Source organism: Equus asinus, chromosome 4 (genome assembly GCF_041296235.1).
Source record: "Equus asinus isolate D_3611 breed Donkey chromosome 4, EquAss-T2T_v2, whole genome shotgun sequence".
NCBI lineage: Eukaryota > Metazoa > Chordata > Mammalia > Perissodactyla > Equidae > Equus > Equus asinus.
In genome coordinates, this window is record NC_091793.1 from 108,367,255 (window position 1) to 108,380,130 (window position 12,876).

At 39.5% G+C, this 12,876-nt stretch overlaps 1 protein-coding gene across 2 annotated transcripts in view; it reads left to right on the forward strand.

The window, feature by feature from the left end:
* CERS6 (ceramide synthase 6) overlaps positions 1 to 12,876 on the forward strand; it is a 302,891-nt gene that overhangs the window by 220,308 nt on the left and 69,707 nt on the right. For both annotated transcript variants that reach the window (XM_014860459.3, XM_014860451.3), the window contains exons 5-6: positions 5,175 to 5,225; positions 9,056 to 9,148. In XM_014860459.3, coding sequence (XP_014715945.1) covers positions 5,175 to 5,225; positions 9,056 to 9,148 — 144 coding nt within the window. The remainder of the gene's footprint in view (positions 1 to 5,174; positions 5,226 to 9,055; positions 9,149 to 12,876) is intronic.

The following is a 12,876-nucleotide window of genomic DNA, read 5'->3' on the forward strand; positions in this document are numbered from 1 at the left end:
ACTTTCTCTTTTTAAAAAAATCATAGAATACGTAGCATTCCAGTCTAATGCAGATGGTCAAAATTCGAATGAGGCCTACAGGGCGACCCCCAGCAGCATGCCTGTTCTCCATCCTGGTGCTAAGTTTGGGTTTGCTCAGGGTAAGAAGAGCCACAGAAGCCTTCCGTGGGACACAGTTCAGTCCATAGCAGATGCCAAAACAACAGAAATAGTTGCTATAATCTCTGTTGATGAAGAAAAAAAGCAGGAAGTAAGCCTAAGGGGTCTGGTCAGTGACTGGTAACCATGGAGCTCTTTGACAATGAGAGGCATGGATAGCCATCTGCACTCTTTTATAGATTAAACAGAGTTTGGAGGTCCTTTCTAACCCCAAAGTTCAATTTTTTTATGTAATAATTCATTTTGGGTAATCAATAACAAATATCCATGATATTTTTCTTCTATTACCCATTCTTTGCACACCCAGGGTACCCTGGGGAAGGTATAGTGGAGGAATCTGGCTGGCCTGGGTTCAAATCCCAGATTTTCTACTTACCAGCTGAGTAATCTTCAATTAATTATGCTGCCTCTTTGAGATTGCTTATATGTCTATAAAATAATTAATGATACTTACCTTGATGATTGTATTAGTGAGAATACAGGCTATGTAATTGTATACATAGTTTAAAGAAAGACATCACAGTAGTTTAGATATGAGAGAAATGATAGAAATTTACATATTTCATAGATATAATCCAGAGGTAAGCAGACCAAGGCTGATAGGAGGCCTCGGACACCAACCTCAATAGAAACTTTGATCTCAGGGTCAAGGGTGACTGCTCCAGTTTTCGTTATCTCACTCTGAAGGGAATGGAGAAAGGGCTAGAGGAGCTCATTCACATGTACTTTTAGGGGCACCATCCCAAAGTGGCACACGTAACTTCTGCTCACATCCCTTCCACCAGAGCTTAGATGTGTGGTTATATGAAACAGGAGAGTTGGTTGAGAAGCATTGTCTCTTGCTAAATATTGTTTTACTAGCAATTTCTGCCTCAAATTGTTATTATAAAGATTGGAAATAATGCCTTAATTCATTCCTCTAACATTGAACTGTAGAATATTGCAACAAAGGGCTTGGCCAGGTGCCTTATACATGGTTAAGACCAAGAAGATGAGATCACCCTTCTAACTCTTCCCTAGCACCTTACTACTCAAAGTATGGTCCAAGCTCCAACAGCATCAGCATCAGCATCCCCTGGAAGCTTGTTAAAAACGTAGAATCTCAGCCCTAAGCCAGACCTATTGAATCACAGCCTGCATTTTAGTAGTTTAGGAAGCTCTGCGCCTGCAAGTTCTCTTTTATGGCATCTGCTGGCTATGTTATCTGGAGCATTTACAATGTTGTGAGAATTAAATGAGATAATATGTATAAAATACTTTAAGAAAAATTAAATTAAAAAAATTTTTTTATTATGTAAAGTACTTCATAACATTATTTAAGTGTGATGGGGAATAATGTGAGTCTTAAGTTACTGGAATGACAAGATTTGAGAATTCTTGGACTTTTAGATTTTCTGATCTTGACAACATTCCTGATATTGTGATGCCCTGTGAAAAATACGTATCTATTTCCAGGAAATGTGCTTGAATGAATCACCACACACTATGTTAGGTACAGAATTTATCTTTTTTCAGGAAGATGATAGGCCCACCCTTCTAAAGTGAGGGTTTTCAGTGTAGTTTTTTAATTGCACCATTGTTCTTTTTTGACGTCTAAGCATTTCAGCTTTTTATGTTCTTAATTATGTTACTATCCTTTAATTTTTGTGATGGAATACACAGATTTTGATCAAATGAATGTGGAAATAATTCTGAAAAAGATACCTGGAAAAATTGATAAATGAAATTGATTTTAAAAAGATAGCTTCATGGTATCAATTCAAATTAAAGAAGTTATAACTAATGTATTAAATTATAAGCAGCTAATCCAGATTCATATGCCAGTGTTGAGCTATAAAAAATTAGGAGAATCACCTTCTCATGGGCTTAAGTTTTCTAATCTGTAAATTGAGAAAGATATTTGTTCTACCTGTCTCTTAGGGTTTGGGGAGGGGAGTGTATAACATGAGATCCTAGAAAAATGTAGTATCCACATTTAGAAGGGGATGTTAGTACCTGATGTTGTCAGTGTGAGAGGTTTATGTGAACATACAGTGTATGTGAAAGAACTTGTTATGAAAACGTTTGGCAAATAAGCTTCTGGCTGGGCTAGGGCCCTGGTAACTCCATCAAATTCGCCATGTCCAGGCCTTTGCTCCTGCTTCAAGTGAGCAGGTGCCCGCTGAGAGACAAAGACTCATCCACTGTTTCTGCAGGTCACTCAGGTATCAGCATGTAATAGCAGCAGGTCCAGGTACTGGACATCTACTGCACACAGGAGAAAGCTGGGTGTTAGAAGAAAACTAGTCAGCCAAGAAACTCACAGAGGAAGGAAAGCTCTAAATAATGGATTTTTCAGAGTCACTGGGAGTTGTACCTTTGTTCTCCTGGCTGTGACTGGAATGGATGGCCGCAGTGGAAGAGATTCTTGCTGCATCTTTAGAGGCAAGCACATCCATGCCCTGTGGACTTGGGACTGATAAATGCAGAAAAATACTACAAGATTTGTCATAGGCCTTGCATTTAATTCTGTATTCCTTTTCATTAGCGTTCAGTAAATGAATGCTGAACTGTCAACTTGGGTGACGATGCTGGGAGGATAAATGTGTAAGACATGCCTTTCCCTCAGGGACTTTCAGCTAATTGTGGAGATAGTAAACAACATTATCAGAGAGAAAAGTAATAACTAACATTCATATTTTACTTTAAAGTAGATTTAGGTGTGTCATGCCCACGTTTAAAACTTATGCATGTATGTATGTATTTAAAAATTTATTTCTATCTGCATTTATATATTACATAGAAAAAAAGTCAAAAATTGGGCTATGTGTTAAAATGTTAATAGTGATAAAATTCAAGTTATTTTTTATTTTTATTAGGTTCTATATTTTTTATATCTTCCTCCAATGGACACGTCGTTTATATAACTCTAAGACAACAACATATTAAACTTTTGAAGACCCTAAAGTATTTTTATACGTACTGTCTCATTTGAGCCTCACGGTCGCCCTGTAAGGTAGGCAGTCATGAACATCGATGTTATGGATGAGAGAAATGGAGGGGGCTGGCGCCGTGGCCAAGTCGTTAAGTTTGCGCGCTCCGCTTTGGCAGCCCAGGGTTTCGACGGTTTGGATCCTGGACGCGGACATGGCACTGCTCATCAGGCCAGGCTGCAGTGTCATCCCACATAGCAGAGCCAGAGGCACAGACAACTAAAATATACAACTATGCCCTGAGGGGCTTTAGGGAGAAGAATAAGGAAACAGAAAAGAAAAAAGATGGGCACAGATGTTAGCTCAGGGGCCAATCTTAAAAAAAGAAATAGAGGAGATAGACAGACGTACACCTCTGCACCCAGGAAGTTAAGTGTGGTGAGATTACCTGATATATACAGTGTTGAACAGGTAGCAAATGGCCAAACCAGGAAGAAGGGAGGCCAATAAGTAGTGTTTGACTGAAAGGAGAATGTAAAGATCCCTGAGTACTTTTAGATTTAGGGCGTGGAATGACTTTTTACTTTAGTGTGGCTCCCTAAACTGAGGCCTGGTTCAGTTTTTATCAGATGCAGACGCAGGATGCAGAGTGGTTTCATTTGGATGTGAGAGCAGACAGTCTGAGTTTCGTTTCCAGCTCTGGCAATGCTGAGCTATTTAACCCGGGCAGTTATTTACTAACTCAGGGCCTCCATTTACCTATCTATAAAGTGAGGCAAATAACACCAGCTACTGTAAGGATAAAATGAGTTCACATTAAGATCCTCTAAAAGTATATGGGACAGTCTAAAGAGAAACAACTTTTTAATTGGTTAAATGATCTTGGAGATTATGGAGGAAAACTCTAAAAAGAGGTGTATAGATATAGAGAGGACTCAACAAATATTAGCTAATAACATCATCATCCTTATCATCCTCCTCGTCCTCATCAGTGGAGGGCTGCTGAGGATGATGACAGGGTGAAAGGACGCCTGTATGGCTTTCAGGGGAACAACTACATTGTCCTGCTTCAGACGGCAGCAGCTTTTGCTCTTTTCTGGGATAAGGTAAGGAGGTTAGGTCAGTACAAAGATATCTAACATTAATCTTTCAATGACAATATTATTATTTTGAGATACACAAACACACACATGGATTGAATTAATGATAGATTGATTATGTTTCTCAATAAGAGCTATACAGATGCGTGTCAAATGTGTGTAGATATGTACCACACAGTGCTGAGAGCTGTAGAGGAGGGATGCAAGAAAATTACAAAGTTAATACAAAAATGTGAGAAAGCGTGTGCTGGATTTGTTACTGGATTGTTCAAAAGTCTGTTTAAATCTGTGCCGACCCTCCCCTGCTTATTATAAATGTTTTGAATTTGTGTGTACCCTTAGATGTTCTATCTGATTTTACAATGTTGTAAGGCAAGTGACTGCTGTCAAATTAAGAATGATTGTTTTGTCTTTAAAAGACCTTGACCATGAGTTGTTGGGATGGAGTGTGCCGTGAGGGTTAATTCCCTCAGGCCTGGAATTAGTCTGCGCTGTCCTGTTGAAATAAGTTATATCTGCCTGTTACTGACCTTGATCAAGATGTGAAACAATTGATTAACGATGTTGCTTTGTAAACATTGGGTTGGAGGAGTTTCAGGGTATTTTGTACCAACTGTCAGCATTGTTTATGGATGATAGTGAGACTGATGATTTGCATCTGGTCTTGGTGAGACCCCTGGAGGACTCTGCTATTGAGACCAGTTACACAGCAGGAATGTGTTTATGTGACCAGCAAAGTATAAAAAATACCAACCAGGAGCCAGGATTTCATCCCAGAAGTAGCCTGAAACACTACCAGTTGAGTTTAGAAGATTACCCAGAGAGAATGTATGATGGAATACTAATTGCTTTCATATCCTATTCCTAATTGTTTTAAGTCCTTCATTTCTCACACAGGTAGATTATTGAAATCCCTAGATACTGGAGGGCAAGAACCTGTCGTAAACATCTTTTATCTTCTTTTCCGCAACGTGTAAAATATGTTTCTTTGTCATTTTTTCAGACCCCCTGGTTGTGGAACACAAGGCACTGCTGGTACAACTATCCCTATCAGGTAAGAAGACATTGCCACCTGGGTTTTCACACACGTGGAGTACCTTCCTTAGGGCAATCTCATGGTTTCAGGAAGGTCCCAGCAGATTGGACAGCAGCCTTGCTTTTCAGCCCCATGCCCCGGCCCCTGCTCTTGATACTGGACGCAGCCTAAAGAGGGAAGCAGTTTGTATTCTCAGTGGAGTTCAGAATCAAAGCTCAGTTGCTTGAGCAGATGGAGTGGAAGTGTGGAAGGTGCATTTGCTGGAGAGTAAGATACAATCAGTCCAGCAGATGGATTCCTGTTTCTGACGGCTGATCTTCTTCTAATAACTGAGGACAGCCTGAAGACCTGAGCACAGCACAGCATAGGATGGCCTCAGCAGCAAGTGGGCAGAGCTCAAATGTGGAGCTGGATAAGCATGGCAGGTTTGATTCACTTTGTGGCTTAGGAGAAGCCCCCTAATATGTAAGTCTAGCACCGTTTCCATGAACACAGATACATGGGTTTGTGCCATTACACGTAGACTAAAAAAGCATCATTGAAAATGAGATTAAAATCATATCCCCAAAAGGGAGCATTTCAGATCCCTGCCCATTGACATATCTTTGCCTCTGTCCATGAATTCAGTAATGTTAGCAAGTGTTGTGGTCCCCAGATCAGTTACTATGTGAATATCAAATCTAGGACTTTTCTAGAAATTTCTTGCTGAAAAATTTCTAGTTCAATTGGGATGTTATATAAGAGAAACAAATGCAACTAGATATTTTAGTGATAAAATAGAGAGATACATTATGATAAACAATTTGGACTTTTAGGTTTGACTGGGATTCTTTGGGATTGTCTTTTTCGAGGTATTTGGGCTTTTGTATGTGTGTATTTTGAGGTGTGTACAAGGTTAATGAGAAGCGCACACGCTCTGCATCTTCTCTGTTACACACAGCTTGGGAACAGTGGGTAAGGACTGGCACTGGAGACTCCTTGGGCAAGTTCAAGGCTAGGGACATGTTGAAATGGAATTCCAGTTTGCCTTTCCATCTGTTTCATGCAGTTTATTCAGGTTATAAAAGAATGTAAATAAGCAACATGTCTTGATTAGAGAGAGCTGAGCATTCTGGGGCTGATAGAGACTAAAGCAACATTGAAACCAATCACGTATTGTACACAATTGTAATTCTCAGGTCCAACTGCTGTTTATCTTAAATACTTGGAATATTGTCATTTACAGCTCTCTTTGTGCCCTGTAATGGTATACTGAGTGGAAAAATCCATATATATCTAGCATTCTATTTATAAAAGTACATTAAAGCCTTCTAGAAACCTTAACTTGAAGGTTAGTGTGGCAGCTGTTCTAATGCACTGCATTCATGAGACAAATTCTGTCATGTGAACGACATTGAAACAAATGCCATATGAAATGTAATTCCCATTCTTCTTCGTAGCTATAAGGTAGTCTGGAATAACTTTCACGTTTATGGCTGGAGCTGAGAAATTGCTTATTTCTGAGAAAATTAGTTGCTAGAGCAGTGGCCCAAAATGTAGTTGCAGACTGTCTCACAGACAACTATAGATTCAACATAAAAGTTTGAGGGTCTGGTAGATACAGTTATGTTTAAAAATAGGAGACATCATTAGTATTAAAGGAAAGATGTCATTTGTGGGGAATCAGATCAAGATTATCTTCTACTAATAAGATATCATTGCTTATCAATGAATAATTCAGCATATAGCTCCCAAAATCTAGGACCGATTCACAATCTCTTGTGTGAATGGTGGTCATCTTTGATAAACTCCATATTGTAATAACAAAAAAATTTCCTGCTTTCTTTTTGTGTGTGGGGGGAAAAAAGTAAAAAGCATATAATCGTTATGCATGTAATTGTAGCACTTGGTGGGTAACTGTGTCTATATTAGGTTGCAGCTCAGATTTGGTTTCAAGCCTTAAAAAGCACTTTGAAAGATGAGGCATGCTTGTGAAATGAATTTATTATATCTTTAGCATATATATTAAGTAAATAAGTGAACTGAATTTTAGATGAAAGAGGTAGCGGTCTATTTCAGTTTTATTAAAGACACATTACTCTTTGTATATAAATATGTATTTCTTACATATAAATAATTTTTGTATACATATATATTTTAAGTTTAAAATAATATAAAGCTGCCTTCAGTTGGACCTAGTATAGCTTGTCATAAAGAGCACAGGTTGGCAACGAGAAGCCCAGCATCGCAATCACAGGGCCTCCCTAGCTGTGAGACCTGGGATGTACCTCGCAACCTGAATTAACTGACAGCAATTTCCTGTCAACTATACAATCTAGAAATCGATAGTACTAATTTTATAGGATTTTTATGAGAGTCAAAGAGGTTAGTCAAAGAGGTTAACAGGTGGTTAAGCTTTGTCAACTGCAAAGCACTCCATGACTACAGTAGTTATTATAATAAGACATCCTCTTATGAACTCTGCAGTTTCTAGATGTGCTCTCCCTTGTCCTCACAGCCCACTGTGGCATTTTCCCAGGATGCAGGCAGTAAGTGCATCTCATTAAAACTGAAATTTAACCTTGGCTCCAAGGGTCCTGAAGCCAGTGCCCCACTTTCTAGACTTCATTTCTGGCATACATCTGACCCGAATATCCATCCCTCGTGGTTAATGCCTTCAAATTTTAAAAGGACAATTCAGTGGGAAATAGATTCTCTCCAGGGTGCTGCTGAACTGGATAAACACATTGATGCTCATTGTCACTCAGAGCTTATGATTGCTAGTGGGAGAGCATCCTGTCCTCTGGTGTGTTTTGTTGCCAAAGATCAATGAGGGGGACAACTGTTCTTCTTGATGCCCATACTTAAAGTTAGTAGAGTTGGTAGTTGCATGCCAGCTTCTCATGAAAGTCGTTTGTTTTGCTGCTATTGGTTTACAAAGTACTTAAATTTCAGTTGTATTTACCTACATACTATTACCTTGTATGTAGCAGTGTGGACATGTTTGTGTGATGTTTCAAAGGTCTTTCATTCATTCTGGTAAAGCAAGACATTTTGTTACAACTCATTGAAATGTTTTTTTAAAACCCTGTTTGTTTTGTTTTAAAGGATTTATATGCAAAATAAACATTGCTGACTTCTACTGCCTCTCAGAGCCTCTCCCCATTTCTGGACCTCTGAGACAGGTACAGCAGATGTCACCTCCATTTTACAATAAGTAAACTAAGGCCCAAGGTGTATACCTACTGAGCTGTGGAGCTGGGACTTGATCTCAGATTTCCTGGCTGGTGTCCAGACTGGCATCTCTTGGCAGCTTCTTTGTCCCTCTGATCTTTTAATAAATATTTTTGAATTATCTCTTTTGAAATGTGCAATGTATGGAACATTTCCTAATAATGAGAAAGCTCTGATTAATGCAGGACTTGAAAACCTTGCCTCAGTGACCCATATAGCACTCCAGTTTCTTTCCCCTACCTTCCATGTCCCTGTACTGTGGCATCTCACAGGAGTTGTTCAGAGTTATTCTTTTCGTGTATGTGTTAGAAGTTTTTTTTTCAGGTTGCCTAAGGAATCTTGCAGATGCTCCTGTCAAAGAACCATAAATGTTATCGTTAAAATGTATGGTGAATTGGGTACCAAATGTTCATACTGATTGACACTTTTTTGGTTGGAGATGAAACAAAGCTAATGCCATCAAGCTGTGGATTAGAGGCATCCTTCAAAGCCCCCTTATACACAAAGAGAATGGGGCTGGAATTTATGGAGACATAAGACCATGTCACTTTTCAGCACTGAGCTTGAGATGTTTGGGGCACAAATTGGATTTCCTATGAACTATTAATCTTTCCTTTTTTTTCTTTGATCCTCAGCCGCTCACAACTGACCTTCACTACTATTATATCCTGGAGCTGTCGTTTTATTGGTCTTTAATGTTTTCCCAGTTCACTGATATCAAAAGAAAGGTAAGAGTGGTTATGTTGTAAAGTGCTTGCTGACGTGCATCTTTAATGACCCTTGGCAGATGGGTGCAGAGCGTCAGAGGCACTCACTTCTATTCTCCCAGCTGTGCTGGGTTAGCGTTACTTTGCACATTGTATCAGAAAGTTCTCTACTTTTGTTTGTGCTATTTTGTATTTTATTCCCATTGTCTCTTCACTTTTCCCTCAAAACCTAGTGTTTTTTTCTCCATGAAAATATATAGCAATGAATCCTGACAGCAATTTTCTCTCAGTCTGATTCACAAGTCCCTCTGTTCTCCAAATTAAATAAAGAAGCAAAATTGTATTTGTAGCTCCAGGGAGAAAGTAAAATCTCAATGTTCCAGCCCTACAGAAGCAATTTTTCCCCAGTTAAAGAGTTGTCTAACATCACAATATGTCATGAAAATGCATTCCTAGATGAACTGTGTTCTGGTTTTCATCCCTCCCCTCCACTGGAATAGCCTGTGCTGAGGGTACTCTTGACCTCCTGAGTGTTAAACGTACTCATTCTAGTTCTCATCCTACCAGCTTCTGGCAGAATTGGCACTTTTAGCTATTCACTGCTTGTTTTTTTTCCATGACGTTATTTTCTCCAGATTCCCATATTTGGATCATTCCTTCAAAGTCATCTTTGCTGGCCTCCATCCCAGTGCCCCATGCTCTGCATATTTGTGAAACGCCAGGGTCTGGTCCTGGATTACAGGACATCATCTCCCTGGATGATCAAGCTTCTACTCTCTAGCAGTACCAACCATAATTTATCTACCAGTGACTCCAAAATGTTTCTCTTCTGCCCCAGATTCTCTCCGGGTCCATACTTCTACAAATCTACTTATAAATAATAGTATTATGTTCTTTTTGTTTATTTTATCATTTAATCCTCACAACTCCAAGATCCAGTTGGATCATTTTTTATTTATCTTCATTTTATAAATGAGGAAACTGAACCTCACATAAAAAGTGTCCCCTCCCAAAGATCTCCTCTTCCCATAGTCTTGTTCTCCCTCCAATAAACCTTGTAACCAATAGTCACGTAAGCTAGAGGTTTTCCTTCGCTCTTCTTTCCACTTTGTCATTCCTTGTACCTACTTGCTTAATGTCACTGACACATTTGGTTTGAGTCCTCTCTACTTTTCTTAACCTTTTACAATAGCCTCCTAAATGGTCCTCTGTCTATATAGTCATTCCTGTCTACTTGCCACCTAAGAGTTATATTTCTAAAACCTTCAAGACAAAGCCAAACTACTTAGAGTGATGTTTAGGGTTGTCAAAATGATTCAGACCCACCTCTCCAGTCTTATCACCCACCCCCTCTCTCCCCCATCCTGACACACACGTATGTCCTAACTACAGATATCTTCTCACCATTGTTCAAACTCATTTTTTCCCATGCATCTTTGTTTTTAATAAGACCTTGCCTGTGGCTAGAATAATCTCTATTCCCCCTCCTCCCAGACCAGACTAGCACAAAAGTAATCTCTTCTTTGAAGCCTTATTCAATTTCCCCGAAGTTTTTGACCATACCTTCCTCTGTGTTTAGTTTACAGGTGCCCAGTACTTACCATATTGTATTTTTTTTAACAGCATAGTGACCTGCGTCTCTCCCTTTCCTAGACATGGAGGGCGAAGAACAAGATTTATTCATCTTTATTCCTCTCATGACTATCAATGTACCTGCTTGTGGTGGGGATTAGTAAGTTTAGGGTAAATGAATAAATAGATTTAGAATGTCTTCTAACTTGCTAATGGGTATCTTCCAAGCTCCTTTGTGCACAGGACTGTGCATTATGATGGAGCACAATGCTGCAATATATCATTTCTTGGTTAGATCAGTAATCGGCTAAATTGCAAAGTGGTATCCAAATGGTAGCAGAAAAGCACTTACGAGTCTACGACCCTCGTACCTGCATCGTCTTTCCCCAGGTACGCTCCTTCCACTATCCTACAACGGTGGCTTACTTGGCTGGCAAAAAGCTGCCTTTCCTGACCTGTGTGGCCACACAGCCTTAATGTGGTATATGTCGTCCGATTCTCAGAAGAAGCCGATGGTCCCTCTGAGGGCTAGGGCTTGGGCATAGCAGATAACCCTTTGACACCCATAATTTGTGTTTCCTTTATTCATTGCACCAAACGCTCTGGGCCAATTTCTGTCCAGGTTTAAATAGTCTTCAGTGATGGTATGCCAATTAGATCACATCTGTCTTATATGAGGAACCTTCTTCATTCACGTAGTCAGTACTTGTAGACTGATTATCTCCCATGTGCCAGGGACTGTGCTAGGCTCATTGTGCATTTTACTGATTGTTTAACTCTTTAATTGTGGTAGAAATAGAAAACATAAAATTTACCGTCTTAACCACTTTTAAGTGTACAGTTCATTAGTGTTACGCACATTCACATTGTCGTGCAACCGGTTTTCAGAACTCTTTGCATCTTGCAAAACTGAAACTCTGTACCTGTTAAACAATTCCGCATTCCTCCCTCCTCCGGGCCTCTGGCAACAGCCGTTCTACTTTCTGTCTCAATGAATTCGATTACTCTAGATAGTGCATATAAGTGGAACCATCCCATATTTGTCCTTTTGTGCTTGGTTTACTTCACTTAGCATAATGTCCTCAGGTTCATCTGTGTTGTAGCGTGTGTCGGAATTTCCTTCCTTTTTAAGGCTGAATAGTATGCATTTTATTTTCTTCTGAGGAGCATTTTTTCCAGGTAGTGACAGAAAACACTTCTGTGATGAAGGAGGAGGTTTGAATATTTTTCACATTTTGTAGTTGGGAAAATTGATCTACAGGGAGCTTATACAAGTTTTTCAAGGTTGTGCAACGTGGGAATGAATTAGAGCCCAAGCTTAACAAGCAAAGTCCTGTGATTCATCTTAGATCAGACATGTCCACAATTCTTGCATTGTCTTGCCTTGCCATGCTTCTGACATTAAAGATAGTAAGCCTTTTGCAGCTCTTTGCCATTTTATTGGTTCCTCTTTTGCTTAGTGAGAAATAGAGGTGCCATCTAGAATTAAAGAGATTAATAAAATCAAGACTAACTGTCCTTGACTCCCAGGAGCCTAGTCCTAGCAAGATATTGCCTAGTCCCACACTAAAAGTTGCCAAGTGCCCTCCACTTGCTTGAGTTTTCTCATCATGCATTTACCATGTCTTTTCAGTGAGTCGAGAGCACTCATAGAATCTTCTTTATTTTAAGCCAAATGACCATTATTTTAATAGTTATCGTAAGTGGATTATTTTCAAGGGCTGAAGTGTATCATTTTGTGTAGTTTTAACATATCTTGGATCAGTGTAGAAAACTGTGAAAGGGGTAATTTTACAAGGAGGTTCATGGAATTGATCTCAGGCCTGTACCTATTGTCAGTTTTTAGAAATTAATTATATGCTTTTTCTTAGTCCACACCCATAGCTTGTTTAGACATCTGGCACCTGTCCTTTCTTCAGCTGGTCAGAGTATGTTTGGACGTTCCAGGTGCAGCTAGCTTATTCTCGTTTCTTGCACAAAATGGGCATTTGGTCACTACCAGACATTCTCGTTACTCAGTACCGGTTAGTAAGGAAGGCCTTTTCCTCTGTTGCCATCTCTCGTTAGTGAATTGTAGACTTTCCTTTTCTCCTTCACATCTTGCTGACTCTCACAGCAGGTCCCTGGTGGTTCCCTCCTCATTGGTCTATCACTTGGAAGACCTGCCATCCCAGCCA